We start from the raw sequence: 17855 nt of genomic DNA on the forward strand, positions 1-17855 counted from the left end.
CTCTGAGCAGTCCATCCTAAGAGCACTCTCTGCAACCCATGTTCTTCCCAACTCTGACCCTCTGGGTCCCAGGAGGTGTGCTGCATCAGAGCTGCATGAAGATGAATAGAAACAGTGGCTAACCAGGGGCTTGAACTGGTGTATAGGCTTCTCTTCTTCACTCCCAATGACCGTGGGGCCTGCTGAAGCAGTGCTGCCCCTCACTGAATTTAGTAAGCTAAGAAAATTCCTAAACAAAATTCTATTTAAGAGGAGTTAACATTGACTTAATATTAGTAATTCATGGAGGGAGTAATAGGAACTTCTTCGTGCTAATTATTACCGTTCCCTCTGTAGACATATTTTGAGGCTAGTAAATGGAACAGCACAACTTCACCTCCACAGTGACAGAATTTGTCCTCTTGGGCCTCACCCAGAGTCCTGAGCTGCTGCGATGCCTCTTCGTCGTCTTCTTCATAGTCTATGTGACAACCTGGCTGGGAAATGTCACCACAGTGATCACCAACCGTCAGCTCCACACCCCCATGTACTTCCTGCTGGCCAACTTGGCTTTCCTAGATGTCAGTGACTCATCGGTCACTGCTCCAAAATTACTGTTGGGTCTCCTCTTCCAGCCCACAACCATCTCATTCAAAGAGTGCATCCTCCAGATGTTCTTCTTCCACTTCATCGCTGGAGCTGTGATTGTTGTTTTTGTGCTGATGGCTGCTGATCGGTATGTGGCCATCTATAAACCATTGCGATACTTGACTATCATGAACCAAGGTGTGTGCATGGGGCTGGTAGCAGGGGCATGGCTGGGTGGATTGACTCACTCTGCTGTTCAGATTGGACTGATCCTCCAGCTTCCATTCTGTGGTCCAAACATCCTAGACAATTTCTACTGTGATGTTCCCCAAGTCATCAAACTGGCCTGCACCGACACCTACTTGGTCGAGTTGCTGATGGTCTCCAACAGCGGGATGCTCGTCATAGTAATGTTCCTCATCCTGCTCGTTTCGTACACCGTCATCTTAAGGAAGATAAAGAAACACATCACGGACGGGAAGCGCAAAGCTCTGTCCACCTCTGGAACCCAGATCACAGTCGTGTGTTTACACTTCATACCCTCCATCTTCATCTACGCTCGGCCCTTCCGGAAATTCCCCATGGACAAGTTGGTCTCAGTCATTTTCACTGTAATCATCCCGATGATGAACCCTATGATCTACACGCTGAGAAATGCCGAGATGAAAACGGCCATCAGAAGATTAATAAGCCAAATGCTGTCCTCAGGGAGAATACTATAAAGACAGAATTTATCTTGAATGATCTCTTTTTCCATTTTGTAATAATTAGCCTACATGAAATTTCCATCAGATTAATATTTTTCATTCATAATTCCTATTTGGGACATTAGGAAAAAATGCGTTGGTCAACCTCTTAGCATGAAGTTTGTTATATTTTCAGCTCCCAATTAAGTTATTAATTCCTTATGCATTCTACTTGACCCTGATTTGGGATCTCTGCCATTTTCTCAATTGGAAGGCTTGCTCATACTTTATCCATGCTACTAATGTTGATGGATCTGCCCTTTTCCAAACATGAGCGCTCACTGAACTGGTTACTAACAGTCATTGCCTATCAGCCCTTCCCTGAGTCAGTAACCAACTTTGTGCTATAGTTTTTAAGATCTATAGGTGGCTTGAATTTAGTTCTCTTGAAAGGTCTGTTTATTTTCTTCTAAAATGTTTTCTTATTTCTGTCTGATTATCTTACGGCATTGCCAGCATATAAACAGCCAGGCCGCTATTCCTCCACATTTTCTCTAGTGTGTTTACGACTCCATTTATTATATATTTTCCTGAGCTTAAGTAGAGTGAATTACCATAGATGAAGTATTTGGTAACAATTTGTGTGGACAGTTATACAAATAGATGTGTATTTTAGCCTTCCTCCAGATTTTTCTCCATTCTTCCAAGTAATATCTGGTTTTAGATTCTTTCCCCCTTTTTCCAAAAATGTGATCTTGGCTTCTAGTTATGTGAGTAATCATTCATTGTACTTGAGAGTCTCAGTTGCAGGGATTCCCCATAGCTTCCCCATCTCCCCTCCATGACGGTTTCTGTGTGCCCCTCATCCTGCCCTCCTTCAATATGAGGGTCCCCATCCTTCCCCCATAGCAGTGGTTCTGTGTGTCCCTTCGTTCCCCCTCCCCTCCGATGCCAAAGGCTGGGTGCACTCTCCAATTCCCACCTTTCCCCCTTTCCTTCCCCTAGTTATCCGTCTTCTTTTTCTATGGGTAATGCAGGATGTCAAGATGTTAAACTCTATTGGGAGGACTGGCAGAGATGCGATCGACTATTGTTAGGCTGGAGGGCTTTAATGGTGAGATGAACCAGTTGAATGATCAATTGACAATTGCGGAAGTGGTTGTAGATGTGGCTGGGTGAGTCATATGGCAGAATCATGTGGCCCACTTTTTATCCCCTTTTGGTTTCTGATTTTCCCCAAAATCAAGAAGGTTCTGGCCATTGGTGCCTAAAACATTCCCTGGAATTTTGGAACTGATCAAATGTGCTATTCAAAAGTTATCATATAATAGACAGACACAAAGACAGGGAAATGCCATCAATTTGATGGTAAGGCCTTCATAGGCTTCACCAGCCATGGGCAATCAGGCTCTTTGAGGTATATTTCCCATTATTTAATGGGTCCATCACAGTTAACGTACTACTAAAACTTGGGCTTCCTACATTGGATTATAAAACTTGTAGGTGCAATTAAGCAAACAAAGGTATATTTGTGTCTCCCATGTGTGCTTTGGTCGTATTAATTTCTATAAATCATTAATACAGCATACATGGCTGATGGTTGTATGCCCTTTTCCTCATGTACTTTATATATGTCACTTTTTGAATTTCTAGGTTATTTCTGCTTGGTGTAAATCAGGAGCGGAAGTGGCTACTTCTTATCAATGTTAAATTTCACTTCCCAAATGTCGGTATGACATTAGGGTTGTTTCTTGTTTGTGTTGGTCCAAATCTTTTAGGGAAAAAATAAATCAATGTGTTAAATTCTGTTAGAACCAAATGCCAACATAATAGAGGGCAGCTATATAGATTTTAAATTAATAAATTTAAGGCCAAAGGGACCAAGAGATCACATAATCTGACCTTGTTTATATCACAGACCATAAGATTTCACCTATTTACCGCTGGTCAACCTTTTCCAACCTTGCTGGGAGGATCAATTAATTGAAAAAAATTGTAAACATTTTTGGAAATATTATTAACAAAGCTGGTAAACCTTTGGAATTTTTGGAAAAACAGGGAAAGAATCTAAAAAACCCTTTTCTTTTAATGTGAACAGTTTAAAAAAATATTTTTATTGGAAATGGGAAATAAAACTTTTAATACATTTTACTGATTTTTAGAGAAAAACAAAAAGGAGAAATGAAAAAATATCTTCTCTCATTTACTTATTCTTTAGGTTTGCTTTATCTTCTCTTTTTTCTCCTTCTCTACTGCCAAAAAGTAGGGGGGGAAAGGAAAACTGAAAAACCAAAAACTAATCATGTTTAGATAAAAACGCCATTAATAGTTATTTAAAAATAACTACTTTCCGAAACTTCTGCAATAAAATGTTTTTTTCAAATTGTTTAGTAATCTTATGAAATATTCTTTCCCAGTCAGCTCAAAATGTATAACTTTAAGTAGTTCCATCAATGCAGCTCCATTGTGAAATTTAATTAAATTAAAAAAAAAGAAAAAACCTCTTCTTACTCCACAGATTTGCAATCCAGTGGTATCAGAACTGGATTGTCAGGCTCAAAATAAATTTTAATTTTTTACTCGTCCTGGCCCCACTGAGCCAACAGCGCTCTGGGATGGTGACTGGATCCTATTTCCAGCTGAACTATCAAGAACTTATTAAGTCATTTCCAGCCTATGACCCCTTTGAAAAGTGAGCGACTCATCCAGGATGCCCTTGGCTCGAGATGGGATCTTCGAAGGCATGAGCTGGGGTTCTGAGTTGGATTACCGGGTGTATCCCACTGAATAATTTCCCCCCCTTGTGGGGGTCTCGGGCACTGGGGCTCCCCTGTCCCCCTATTCTCTGCCTGTGGCACATAATCATCTAGTATCCTGTGGGCTGTCCCACATTGGTCCAATGTCAGTGGCTGGGTTTCGTGTACGGGTGCTGGGTGTTTTGGTGGCTTATGCTGCCCAGGGGGTCAGACTAGATGATCCTTTCTGGCTTTACACCCTATGACTCCAGCCAGAGGGCACAGGAGGAGCTGAGGACAGCATGCCAAGGATTGGTACTGAACAGAGAGCTCTGAGGCCAGGGTGTGACGGGGAGGGGGCTGCCCAGGGGATTGTACGAGCTACTGTTTTTTTTATGTACCATAATCTACAACTGCCCCGGGGTGCCACCACCGTGGGTGGAGTAGATTGGGACATTCGGCGGAGGAAGACCTTTCTTCCCTCCGGTGTGTGCATGCTGCTCTGCAGGTTAGGCGCCCAGAGGCCTGGCGTGGGGCCCACAGGGCACCTGCTTAGAGGCAGAAACTGAGGCAGGTAGGGTAATGTTAGTGCAGCATGAATGAATGTATGCACAGCCGGCATTCAGGGGCAGCTAAGCGGGGCTTTTGTGAATCCCAGCAGGGCCGGATTCTGGGAATTAAATGGAAGGTGCTTCAAGTGGAAGTGAGGCATCTAGGACCTTTGGAGAATAGAGCCCCAGGGGATTTTCAGAAGCATCCAGGGTCTGAATACGCATTGAAACCAGTGGGAGTTAGGCACCAAGATGCATTTGAAAATCCTATTTGGTGACTAAATACCTTGAAAAGATCTGGCCTGACTGTGCAGACTATCTAAGCTCAGGTACTAACATGGCCACCCATTACAATAGCCTCTGCGCCCCTCACCATCTTTTTAAACTAATTGAGCCTCCCAGCAATCCCAGGGTGGTCTTTTCCCTTAATTTACAGAGGGGTAAACTGAGGCACAGAAGACCTGATTTTCCAAGCTATTTAGGCCCCTGAAGGTGCAGATGGGGGCTTAATGGGATTTTGGAAAGCACTCACAGTGAGCTAGGCATCTAACTCCCCTTGATGTCAGTGGGAGTTGGGCACCTAACGTACTTAGGCACTTTTGTAAATCCCAAGAGGTGCGTACATACCTTTGGAGATCTGGCCCAGGTCACACAGGTCTCCCACATTAGCACCTAACTGTCCTGCTTATGCTTGTTTTTCATTGTAGTTTAAGAAAGTAGATCAACAAACAGGGACCTATGCACAAGGTGCACTTGAAAATCTCCTCTACAAACACCCTGTAGCATCCTATACCCCAGTAACAACTGACATTTACTAAAGCAGTTTGCAGATGTCAGTTGACAAACACTGATGAGATATGCCTGCTCAAATACAGAAATGAATTATAAGCCCTGGCTGGGATGATTTAGTTGGGGTTGGTCCTGTTTTGAGCAGGGGGTTGGACTAGATGACCTCCTGAGGTCCCTTCCAACCCTAATCTCCTATGATTCCATAATGCCTTGCTCCTCACACAGCGCTTTTCATCAGTGGATCTCAGAATGCTTAACAAAGGAAGATTAGTATCATTATCATCATTTTATATATGGGGAAACTGAGGCACAGGGAGTGGCAGTGACTTGCCCAGGCAAGTGGTTGAGTTGGGACTAGAACACAGATTTCCCAAGACTCCATCCCACTCTCTGTCCACTAGGCCACACTGCCTCAAACAGCCTAGTCCCACTCAGCTATGAGATGTTCTCACTGTAAACCTGCAACTAAGTCATACTAAATAATTTAGACGCTAGATGTGATTTTTTTAAAATTCAAAACATTTCTTGATGTTCAAAAGATTTCTTGATTTCTCCATCATTTCTTGATGAAAAATGGCTGTTTCAACAAAAGGACGTTCCCTAGGCAGACATCTATTTTGAACTTCTTTTTTTTTTTTTTTTGGACTACAATTTGGGGGAAAAAACAAACCAAAAAAACCAAACACCAGCCCACCTCACTGAAACCCTGCAGAATTTTCATTTTTTGCCATTTTTTTTTAAATTGTGGTTTTTTTTAAATGAAAACATGTCTCTTGAGTAAAAATATCCAAGATTTTCTTTTGGTTCATTTTGCAAAGACAAAAAATAAAATATTTGCAACTACCCCCACTCCTCACATTGTGACAGTGTTCCATTAACACATCTTGAATCATTATTATATTATATTAGTAGTAGTAGCAGCACCTAGGAGCCCCGGTCATGAACCAGGACATCCTTGTGCTAGATGCTGCACAAAACACAGAACAGAAAAACAATCCCTGCCTGAAGTTTGATTATACTTGCAATTTGGCCTTTGAAAACTCAGTCTATCTGAAATGATCCCAACTTCTTAGGAGCCCATTGACTGTATCACTACATTTTCACCTGAGTGTAATTCCAGTGAAATCAGTGGACCCACACAATCAGGAATGAATCAGGATTTTTACAAGCAAGGCTATTTTAGAAATGTACAGAATTCCAACTCCCCTGTTGGTTGGACAGCCTAGTTAGGTAGCATGCAATTCCCTGATCCAGTGAGATACATCAACATGGCATAATATCTCCCCTCTGATTGCACTGATTGAGATTCTGAGGCACATGACAATGTTTATGAAATCCAGAACTGACTTTTGGTGAGTATTCACAAATCTTTTCAAAAACAATTCACAAGATTTGTAGAAATCGCAGAGACTTAGGCTCCAAAAACCTATTGACATTTTTGTGCTTAACTCCCTTGGAGCTTCATGGAAACACCCCTTGACAAAAGTCTCATTGAACTAAATTTTAAGTATCTTTGGCGTCTGTTGTATTAAATGCAAAGGTCATGTGACTTCTGAAAGCCAGGAGAGGGATGGTGTTTTCATAGCTTTCCAGCTCTCTTTTCCACCTCCTAAACTTCACAAGCCATCAGCAAGGGAATCATTTGTTTGTTTTTTCATCATATTAGACATTATTTTGCAATTCTTTTCTTTTAATTTGATGCCATTATATTGCCCCTCTATTGCTGGCTTCTCCACAAAATCCTAAAGAAAACCAGAGAATTCTCCTGAAGCCGAGATGGCATGAACGATATGTCAATTTCCTACAGTCTCCTTGAAATACCTTGCTGCGTTAAGTTTATATACTATAGTGGTCTGGGATTGTATGTAAACTCTTTGAGGAGGAGATGGGATGTGAGCCCTGGGTTGTGTTATGGACTTCAAGGGACTATACTGAGCAATGTGCCAGATGAGAATGGACTTTTGGAACAAACAGCGGGAAGTAGTTTGCCTGGGGAATATCGAATGGGTCGTGAATGTAAATTTCCCACCTCCGGTTATGCAGAAACCCAGCCTTTTGAAGATATGTGCTTCAATATCAGAGCATACTCCGACCTGTGTAGGCAGGGAGCTCCCCGCTGAGGAGGGAGAGAGACACAGGTCTCCGCTCTAGAGATGTGAAGGCTGTGGAGCTGGAAGCATAGAGCAGGTGGCCTTGCTGGACCACAGAGGGGGAAAACACAGGTGCAGTTCCCCTGAACTGTGACAGCACGCTCTTCAGGGAAGAGACTCTCTCTTGTTATATGTCTGCAGCACCTAGCGCAAGGGGACCCTGACCTCAGCTGGGGACTCTGGATACGCCGGATTTTTAAAGTGCTTACTCATTGCTCCACTCAACATGGCAAAGCCCAAGTGACTTAGGAGCCTACATTTCATTGAAATTAATGGGTGTTAGGCACCTAAATACCTTTAAACATCTGACCTTAACATATAACAAGAAATACGTAGTTGGGGTTTTTTTTAAATCTGTCTCTTGAAGTGACTTGAAGAAGCAGCTTGCACTACCAGGCACCCCAAATGCCCAAGGCAAAGCTGCACTCTCCATTGTGGTGCGCTCAGCACTAACTGGCAATAGCAGTAATGGTTACATCTTGTTTCCCAAGTAATCCCACACAGTGGGAACGCATCCTGTGGATACAGCCTGTAATCCAGGCTGGGAGCCAAGGGAATCGGGTGCAGAAATCTCAGTCTCTTTTGGGCTCCTAACTCCCTCAGGTTCAGTTGAAAACACCCTTCCTTATCCGTAATGACAAGAATATGTGTTATTCTCAAGGATTATAATGCGGCATGATTACACAGCCTTATCTTTGCCCAGCTCTGTGTATGCAAAACTATAGTAATTTTTGCTTTCCCAGTGACATGCAGTAATATGTACAACCCCCCTTGACTGTGCTCCTTTGGGTCTGCATTATGATAAAGACTTTAATTACATGATAACAACCGTTGACTAAAAGGTCACCTGCTATTTCTCAAAGAATTTCCAAGGAGTGCCAAGTTCCCGATTTAATGGGAGGTAAGCACTTAACTCCTGTAAGCCGCTCTGAATATTCCCTCCTTCGTGTCTGTAACATGAACAGGTACCCTTAACTCTGCCCTCTTGTGCATACATCTGCAAAACACTCGATAGTGGGTGAGCAGCTGGCATATTGAGACCACTGCTTATCATGGTCACCCCACTGTTGTTATACTGCCGGTCTCTCATATCCATCTCTCCCCTTACACGTACATTATAAGCTCTTTGATGAAAGGCACCATCTTTTTGTCATGGGTGGGTACAGAGCCTAGCACGGCGGGATTGGCACTTAGTGAGTCTTCAATACAAATAAACAACAGTAATTAACACACATTATGCTGCAATCTTTAATGAGATGGTCATGCCCGGTTCTTTCCCATGTTATACAACAGAATCTGACTGGACAGTTTTAAGTCTGCTGCAGGTTAGATTAGCAACTAAAAGCTGACACCAAACCAATGTGCCCCATTGCCCAAGGTAACATAAACCCATTGACGTCTGTTATCATTCTTACAAAACAAGTATACTCGCACAAGTATATTGTGGTAGCACCAAAAAACCACAGCCCTGGTGCAAGGCACTGTACAAAGATACTGTAACAGGGTGACCTGCCCCTTTAAGGGCCAGGGGCCCTGTGACAATTGGGAAGGGACCAGGGATCCCTCTAAAGGGGTGTGTGGAGAAGAGCTGTAGGAAGCAGAGTGACCCCTGCCCTGGAGCAGCGAGATGAAAATAGACACTAGATCAGCATTACAAAGGGGCACAGGCATCTGAAGAAGTTGATCGGTGCCTAGTGGAATTTACAGTAGCACCTAAGCAGGGTAAGTGCCTAACTCCCCTTGGATGGCAACAGGACTTTGCCGTGAGCTTTGATAAATCCCACTAGGTGCCCGTCTCCATCTTTAGGTGCCAGAATCCCTTTGTAATCCCGGCCCACAGATAACACAGAAACTGGCCTGGAGCCAGGGAACTCTGGGGGAGATCCCAGGGCCTGTGGCAGGCCGGGGGGTCAGACTAGAGGATCGTAATGGCTTTAAAATCAAGCCATTGATGAACTTTTGCCTCTGGGCCCCAGCTTCTGAGCCGTGCAGGGCTCCAGGGAGTGCTTCCCACTAGCCCTTAGCAAACAGACGTGGATAAATTGCCTCTCCGCAGCATCGCTCCTTTAACGTCAGTGCAGCTCACAGCCAGCTACACACAGCTCATCTGCGGAGAGTAGCAGATCTGAGTCTGCTTCTGCCAGGACAGTCCTAGAATGAGGGGAAAAGATTCTCAGATAGCTGTGCCTTCAGCTTCTAGATTCTGGTATAGAGGTAGGTATTGATCAAAGAATCCTGGTGCTGGATGACTGGATGCATCACCTGTTGGGGAAAAATCCACAAAGACCAGTACAGTAACTTTGTTATTTCAATTAAATATGTTGGGGGTTCAACATACGGTAGGAAATTATGATGATAAATATAAATTGCTATATGAACTCATTAAGACTTTTACTCTCAGTTTAATCAGATACACACTGCTGATTGGAATTTCTCCACCCTTCAGGAAAATTTTGACTTCTCACTGAGAACCCAAAATCCTTTCCTTTTTCTTTTAAGTTTTGGCAACTGAAAACTTTCTGCAGAATTTTTTTTTTTTTTAAATCACAAAACCAAAATTGTTTTGGTTTTCAGTTTTTCAGTTTCTTTACAAAACAATCCCGAAATGTTGGAGAAAAGCAGACAGATTCTGAGATTTGTTGTTTAGCTGAAAACCCAATCCCCATTAAGAACAATGCAGCGAAAATTTCCACCCAGCCTTAAACTTTACATAACATTGGGGAACATTACGATTTCTTGATTTCAAACCCATTTATTCTCTTTCATCTGTGTGATTTCTCTTTCAAAGGGATAGTTGCCAGGAGCTAACAACTGAATAACTAGTAAAATTGATAGAGCACACAGAATATTTTATATGGACTAGCCCCTTTAAATGCTGGGTTTGAGCTGAACCAAGCAGCGAACACCTGTCTATCCTGACCCCTTTCAAGGACAAATAGGAGCTCATAGGGAACAGAATTACCTCTTGGTTAAGCTCCAGAGTGTTGCTGGCTGAGTGTAGACGGGTGTGCAGAACATACACATAACGAGACGTAGGCTGATGTTTCCAAAGGTATTTAAGCACCTAGTGAGGTTATCAGAAGCACCTAGGAGCGTAAACTTAATTGATTTCAAGGGTTGTTCAGTGCATAGATGGTTCTGAAAATCCCACTAGGGTCCACAATACATTTTAAATTATGGACCAGGGCCCCTTGCAAAAGATCTTGAAGGCCTAGTTGATGAGGCAGAGAAAGGGAGGGAGGGGAACAGTCACCAAGAGGGGAAATGACTGGCCCAAGGTCACAGAGCAGGTCACTGGCAGGAACAAGAACAGAGCCCAAGTGTCCTGGCAACCACTGCACCACACAGCACAGAGTAAACAATGCAACAGAGCGGTAATGGAGGGATGAGACTGGCCCATTGTCACACGCAGGCAGAAGTGCAGCTGGGATTTGGTGCCGTAAATCAGATGGGAAGCAGGCAGCAGCCGTCTAGGCACAGAGCTGGGGGGAGAAAAGCTGCCACTTACCATGCTGGAGGAGTCCACATCATGTTGCCCTGCAGCGTGGGAATCAGGCGGTGCTGGCGTTTTAGTCTATCAGCTTCATGGCCAAGCTGTGAGGTTGGTGATGGTCACCACGGAAGGCCCTTCTTTGCGAGGATTGTTGGATTTGGATTTTATTTTGTTCCAATCTTCACTCTGCATTTGAACAAGCCTCTCCTTGAGACGCAGCCTCAGATGAGGTCAAGTAACAAAGCTCCATTGATTTTAAAGGAGCCGATCCAATGTACCCCAGTGTGATAACACGCTGGATTGATTGTCAACATGAGGAGCACTGACAACACCTAGTCATTGTAAACGACGAGTGCTCTGCACCTTTGACATTCTTACAATCAGATCTCAGGGAAAGGGGAATCCGGGCCATTCCTTCTGTAGCTCTAATCCTAACCACTGCCCGTCTCATTTCCTCCACAGCCATCACACAATGGAGTGAGGGAAAAAATGTCCAACCGAACCACCATGACCGAGTTCCTTCTCCTGGGATTCTCCGACGTTCGGGAGCTGCAGATTTTGCACTTTGTGGTGTTTCTAGTGCTTTACCTGGCATCCTTGGTGGGGAACCTTCTCATCGTCACAGCCATAGCCCTCGACCATCGTCTTCACACCCCCATGTACTTCTTCCTGATGAATCTGTCGATCCTAGACCTTGGCTCCGTCTCGGTCACCATCCCCAAATCCATGGTCAATTCCCTCATGAACACCAGGTCCATTTCTTACTCCGGATGTGTCGCCCAAGTATTTTTTTTCTTCTTCTTTGTTTCAGCAAATTTAGCCTTATTGACCATCATGGCGTATGACCGATACGTCGCCATCTGCCAACCACTGCACTACGAGATGGTGATGAACAGGGGAGCTTGTGTCCAAATGGCCGCCGGTGCCTGGATCAGTGGCATTCTCATCTCCGCGCTACACACCGGGAACACTTTCACAATCTCCTTCTGTGCGGGCAACACGGTGGATCAGTTCTTCTGTGAGATCCCCCAGCTCCTCAAGCTGGCCTGCTCTGACTCGTACCTCAGTGAAGTTGGAGTTATTGTCTTTGGTGTGTGCTTTGCCTTAAGCTGCTTTGTTTTCATAACTATGTCGTATGTTCAGATCTTCAGAGCAGTGCTGAGAATCCCCTCTGAGCAGGGCCGGCATAAAGCCTTCTCCACCTGCCTCCCTCACCTCACTGTGGTCTCCTTGTTCCTTTGCACTGCTACCTTTGCCTACCTGAAGCCCAGCTCCAGCTCAGCCTCAAGGCCAGATCTCTTAGTGGCTGTTCTCTATTCCGTGTTGCCACCGATGATGAACCCCATCATCTACAGCATGAGGAACAAGGAGATCAATGGTGCATTGAGTAAATGGATGTGCTGGAGGTTATTCAGAAAGAATAAAATGTCTATATGTCTCCTTCGGTAGCAATTTCATTCGGTGTTTCTTTATAAATATAATCATCTGATGACATTACTGCCTCCATCAAAGCATACTGTGCAATCTGTTTATGAAGAATTGGGTTTTAACACTAGTAAAAATCCAGGAAAACATAACTGAAGAAAAAAAGTAATTACTATAGGTTTACGTTAATGCAATTAAGAATGGAATCTATCTATCTATCTATCTACCTATCTATCTATCTATCTATCTCTCATGTACTGCTACCCATCACCTTAGTATCTGTTCACCTTGCTCATATTAACCATAGGAAAATCCTTTCTGTGGTCTGTGGCTCTTCTAAATTTTAAGGATAAAAACTCTTACAGAGATATGAGCACATTTGTTCTTTGTGTTTTTTGTTCGTTAGTCACAGTTTCAGTTTATCTTTCCTTAGTTGTTAGGATGGAGACTTCACCTCTCAGCGTAATGAGACCAAATTTGGATTCCATGGAAGTCACTGGGGTTTAGCCCCTCACTTCAAAGTGATTAGGATTTGGCCAATAGCCTATATACACAATCAACCAGATTTGGCTGAGAGCTCCCTGGAGAAAGTGATTGTGATGGAGATGTAAGGGTCTGATTTCTGAACTCATCTAGATCACCACCAATGTAGACATGACCCCCTGCAATCATCAGTTAAACATTGATGAGGTTCTTGCCCAAAGTCTCTGCACTCAGTAAAACCCTAAACCCTGGTGTAAGTTACTTGACTGGGGTCATTTTGTTCTAGCCTGGGTATAGGTGGAAAAGTGCCATCACACGCTCTGATCTGTTATTCCATATACCATCGTGAGTCGATCTACTCACTTCCAAGCTGAAAAAGGCTCTCAGAGGTTGGTCTGTTAGTAGTATTAGGATGCCATCTTTGTGCATGGTTGTGTCCATTACATATATGACAGAGAAAGCACATGATTAGATAGAGACACGGGCAGATAGGACCATTCTTTGTCCTAACACACAACCTCATAATGATAGATTTCTATTTGATTGTGGATTATGTTAGCTAGGTAGCTAGATAACAATTATTCTATGCAAATTTTTGTGTTTCTTTTCCTGTTAATGATAGTCTACGTTCAGATCATGATTTTCTTATAAGTACTCCTTATTAAATATTATTTAATGAGGATTTTTTTATGACTATATCTTACTCCATCGCTCATTTACAAAGAGCTCATCATAAGGACTCGGTGTTTGAACTTTGAGCTGTTTGCACTGGATACATTTAAAATATGCTTTGGTTTGCTTCTCTAAATAAATGGAAGTATCACACTCAGGTTCCTGAAAAATCAAGGGGCCAATTCTCAACGGATTTAATTTGTCCTAGCTCTATTGAAGTCAATAGATCTCTGAGAATTTACACATAATTTGTACGATGTGGTGCAAAAACCTGTGATTATGAATTTAACACTCACTTTGAGTATCCTGTGCAAAGGCCCTGATCCCACAAGCCACTTCAGCCCATTCTTCACTTTAAACATCAGATTGGTCCCATTCAAGGTTTAAAGATGAACTCATGCTTAAATTCCAGCTGGTTATGGGTCAGGGTTATGGATACGGCTTAAGGCTAACACCAAACTGGTATCAGAAGCTGACACTGTCCCCATTTCTCGCCTTTCCCAGTCAAATAAAACTACAATTGGTGCACTGGAATTACTGTCTCCTTCTGTGGTCTGAATGCTTTCAATAAAATAACAAGTTGATCGCAAAGCCAGAATCTCTGGGCTTTCTTCTGCAGACTCACCAGACCGTTATGTCCCTTCATCCCCAACCTCCTGGAGGTCCTGCTCACCAGCAATGTCATCCCCAAGATGTTGACCAATGTGGTGAGAAATCGGGAGGCCAGTTCCTTCCTAGTTTCCACACCCAACCCTACTTCTGTTTCCTGGTGGGCTTCATGGACTTCTTCCACCTCGTTGTCATGTCCTTCTTCTGCTATGTGATCATCTGAGACCTGCTGCAATACGCCTCTGGTTGCTGGTTGTCACATAGTGTGGACCACCTTTTGCAAAAGCACATCAGTGACTAAGCCCTGGTCTACACTTACTGGGAAATTTGGTGGCAGTCGACAGGAGTTATGCAAGCTACGCAGAATAGCTTGCGTAACTCCCGTCGACTGCTGTGCTTCCCTTCTGCACGCGATCTTCACTGCACTGCACCGATGGGAACCGCGTTACCGTCTATGCAGTGCTATGCCACTTGAGGGGATGGATTTACTGCGTCGCCTTCCTGATCGATTGAGCGGGTCTACACTGACCACTTAATACATCCAGAAAGATCGATCTGATGGCGGTGACTTTGCCCTTAGATTTTAGTCTTTGCCTCTGGGTACCTCCTACTGACCAACTTCAAGCAGCCATAGCAGCCTGGGTTGTGGGTTCCTGTAGTGGCTGCATCCCAAGAGCTGCTGATGCGATGCAGGGGGAAAAAGATCCAAGAGCTCTGCCCTCCCCCAAAGGTGATTATGTGTGGTTAATGAAGGAACAGGCTACTCCAGGCCTACTGAGAGTCTGGTGCCATTACCAATGTGTCAGTATTCAAAATCCCTGTTTTATTCTGGAAACATCTTGAGACACGCTTTGGGCCTCCGCCCTGCCTTGTTTTTTTCCAGGGATTCTGCCATCCTGTGAGATCCAGGGCGGGTGCTGTTCCCCTTCTTATATTGTCATGCTGAGGGGCCGGTCTGCCCTCGCTGTCTTTGGGATGTTCTTATCCCTTTCGGGAACGTGCTTGCGTGAGTGCTCTGTTCCCAGCGCTTCTTTGCAATGCGTGTGTTTTACCAGCTCTGTTCTTGCCCTGACTGTGAGTCTGCCAGCGTTCACAGCCTGACTCCTGCTAACTCTGCTAACTAATCATGGCAACATTATATTCTTGTGTTGCAGACCACACACCCTTCCCACAGCCAGGGACAGAACCCAGCAGTCCCAGTCCCCCGCTGGATCTACCCCAGTGGAACCCTTGTGGTTTATGTTGGATGCTCCTAAAAACTTCAGCGTTTCAGCTAGTCACCGTCAGGGGTGAGGAAGAAAGTCGCCTTCCCTCCAACCCCAACAAAATTCTGTGTTTAGGGAGAGGGGGGTTGTTTGTGTTGTTGTCGTCTTGGTCTGAAGCACTGGGACGGCCACGGCTGGAGATAGGACAGTGGGTGGGGTGGGCCTGGGCTCGGAGGTGGCACCGAGTCAAACACTCAGGTGCTTGGCTGGCTGCGTCTTGTTCACATGCTCCGGGTCTAACTTTCCCCAGCTCAGACTGGAAGTGAGCTTGGGATTTTTCAGCCTTCCTCTGCAGCCTGGGGGTGGGGGTCAGTTGCCAGGATTAGCTGGCTGTATCTGCTTTAGTCCTTTCCCTCCATCGCGGGGGCCGTAGGGACTGGTGCACAGCAGTCCCTGCTATTCTACACCCACGGCACAGAACAGTTTAGCTTCCTGAGGGTTGTAATACCCTTGGTCTAATTCAGTTGCTAGGCGGTCAGATATACAGACCTTGAGACACGATGAGCTGCTGGTCCCTTCTGGGGACCCCACTGCCCTCTGAGAGCTGGAAAAAGAACCCAGGAGTCCTGGCTCCCAGTCCAGCCCTCTAACCACTAGACCTCACTCCCACTGCCTGGGTTGTGTCAAGTCTTGGCATTAACGGAAGCTGTTGGTTGTAACTCCCGTATCTTTCATGGGAGTTAGAGCCACTTACTTACCCATGGAGATCAGACTGCAAATCCCCTGGGGAATTAGCTTGTTTTGTTGTGTGAACATTTCTCGCTCTGGGTATTGATGATCTGGGGCCGCTGGCGGAGCCAATTACAGAGCTGAGCAGAGTTTGCCGCAGGTTCCTGCTTGAAAAGTTGGAGCCAGGCACTTCAAAGCAGAAGTTCTTTCATCTCCTGCGAGAGCTGAGGGCAGATCCCAGGGCTAAGAGTGAGGGCCCGGGCGGAGGGCGGAGATGAGTCTCCAGGGTCCGGTCAGCTCCTGGTCTCCGGCGATGAGCAGAGCTATTGAGTCTCAGGTTCCCATGGACCCCTGCTCTGCTGAGAACAACCCCACTCATTACACATGGGACCCACTGCGCAGAGCAGGCGGCCGTCACGAACGCCCTGGAGTGACAGGGCAGGGAAGAGGTGCAGAGGGGCCTGGATGGGCTTGGGAGGGGTCTCCTCATCCCAGTGAGATTTCCTCCCACCCGGGGTCAGCCCTTGGTTGGTTGAGGGGGACACCAGGGAGCAGAGCCTGGGTCTAGCTCAGTGCCAGGGGAGGGGGGACCCTCTAAGCAGCGAGAGCATGGGAAAAGGGGGATCTCTGTCTCCGTCCGCAGGGGGGATCCCCCCATTCTGAGGTTCCCTGTCTATGCCCCTCACCCCGGCCACACCAGCCCCTCTCTGCAGGGGGACAGCCCCGTTCTGAGCTCCCCCTACATGCCACGCAGCAGAGATGCCCAAATCCCTCACTGTAGGGGGGATCGCCCCATGTATAAACACACAGCACAGCTACACCAGCCACAGGCTTCACCCCCATTTCAGCCATCGTCATACCCAGCCACACCTCACACTGCAACCAGCCAGCCCCCCGGCCCAGCCAGGCCCCTCACCCCCACTCCGCCCAGCCCCCCAGCCAGGCCCCTCACCCCCACTCTGTCCAGCCCCCCATGCAGGCCCCTCACCCCCCACTCCGTCCAGCCCCCCAGCCAGGCCCCTGAACCCACTGTCCCCTCCCCCCTAGTCAGTCTCTTCATGCTCAATCTGGCCAGACCCCCAGCCTGGCCCCTCGGCCACACACTGTAAAGCCCCCTACCCTCAGGAAGGCCCCTTAACCAATTTGTCCAGCCCCCCCATATAGGCCTTACACCCCCACTCCACCCAGCCCCCCACCCAGGCTGGCTGCTTACCCCCATTTTTTCCAGCCCCCCAAACCAAGCCCAACATTCCCCTCTGTCCAACCCCCCTGTCCCCATCCAGGCCCTTCACTCCCACTCTGTCCAGCCCCTACAACCGGACCCCTCACCCCCACTCCATCGAGGCCCCCAGCCCCACTCTGTGCTATCCCCAGCCAGGCCCTTCACCCCAACTCCGTAACACCCCCTCACCCCCACTCCATCCAGTCCGACAACCGGACCCCTCACCACCATTCCTTACAGCCCCCCAGCCTGGTTGGTCACCCCAACTTCATCCAGCACCCCCAGCCTACCCTGTTATCCCGCCCCTCCATTGAGCACCCCCGGTCCCCCTCCAGGCTCCTCTCCACCACTCCAGCCAGCCCCCAGGAGATTGCCCTATTTATTTTAGCAAAAGCGGGAAAAACCGGATATTCAGTGGCGAGTTTTTCCACTTATCCATTGGGTTCGGCCCAGTGCGGGGCTAGAGGCCGAGCAGAGCGGGGACAGGGCCCAGCCGGGGAACAGCTTGGCCTAGAGCAGCAGGGAAACATGCGACTTTC

At 46.2% G+C, this 17855-nt stretch overlaps 2 protein-coding genes across 2 annotated transcripts; both read left to right on the forward strand.

The window, feature by feature from the left end:
* The first annotated feature begins 356 nt into the window (after positions 1 to 356).
* On the forward strand, positions 357 to 1289 carry LOC137141491 (olfactory receptor 4D9-like). Its single transcript, XM_067530382.1, has one exon. It carries the CDS (start codon positions 357 to 359, stop codon positions 1287 to 1289), a length of 933 nt encoding a protein of 310 aa, XP_067386483.1.
* Positions 1290 to 11460: 10171 nt separating this feature from the next.
* LOC137141490 (olfactory receptor 14A16-like) lies at positions 11461 to 12420 on the forward strand. The gene has a single exon (XM_067530381.1). The coding sequence runs from the start codon at positions 11461 to 11463 to the stop codon at positions 12418 to 12420; it is 960 nt and encodes a 319-aa protein (XP_067386482.1).
* Positions 12421 to 17855: the final 5435 nt, after the last annotated feature.

This window comes from Emydura macquarii, unplaced genomic scaffold (assembly GCF_026122565.2).
Source record: "Emydura macquarii macquarii isolate MOO-44397 ecotype Brisbane River unplaced genomic scaffold, CSIRO-AGI_Emac_v2 contig_3069, whole genome shotgun sequence".
Taxonomy (NCBI): domain Eukaryota; kingdom Metazoa; phylum Chordata; order Testudines; family Chelidae; genus Emydura; species Emydura macquarii.

What these genes read in the sequence shown, in the direction of transcription:
- LOC137141491 (XM_067530382.1), top strand. Translation starts at nt 357, where the DNA reads ATGGAACAGCACAACTTCACCTCCACAGTGACAGAATTTGTCCTCTTG.
- LOC137141490 (XM_067530381.1), top strand. Translation starts at nt 11,461, where the DNA reads ATGTCCAACCGAACCACCATGACCGAGTTCCTTCTCCTGGGATTCTCC.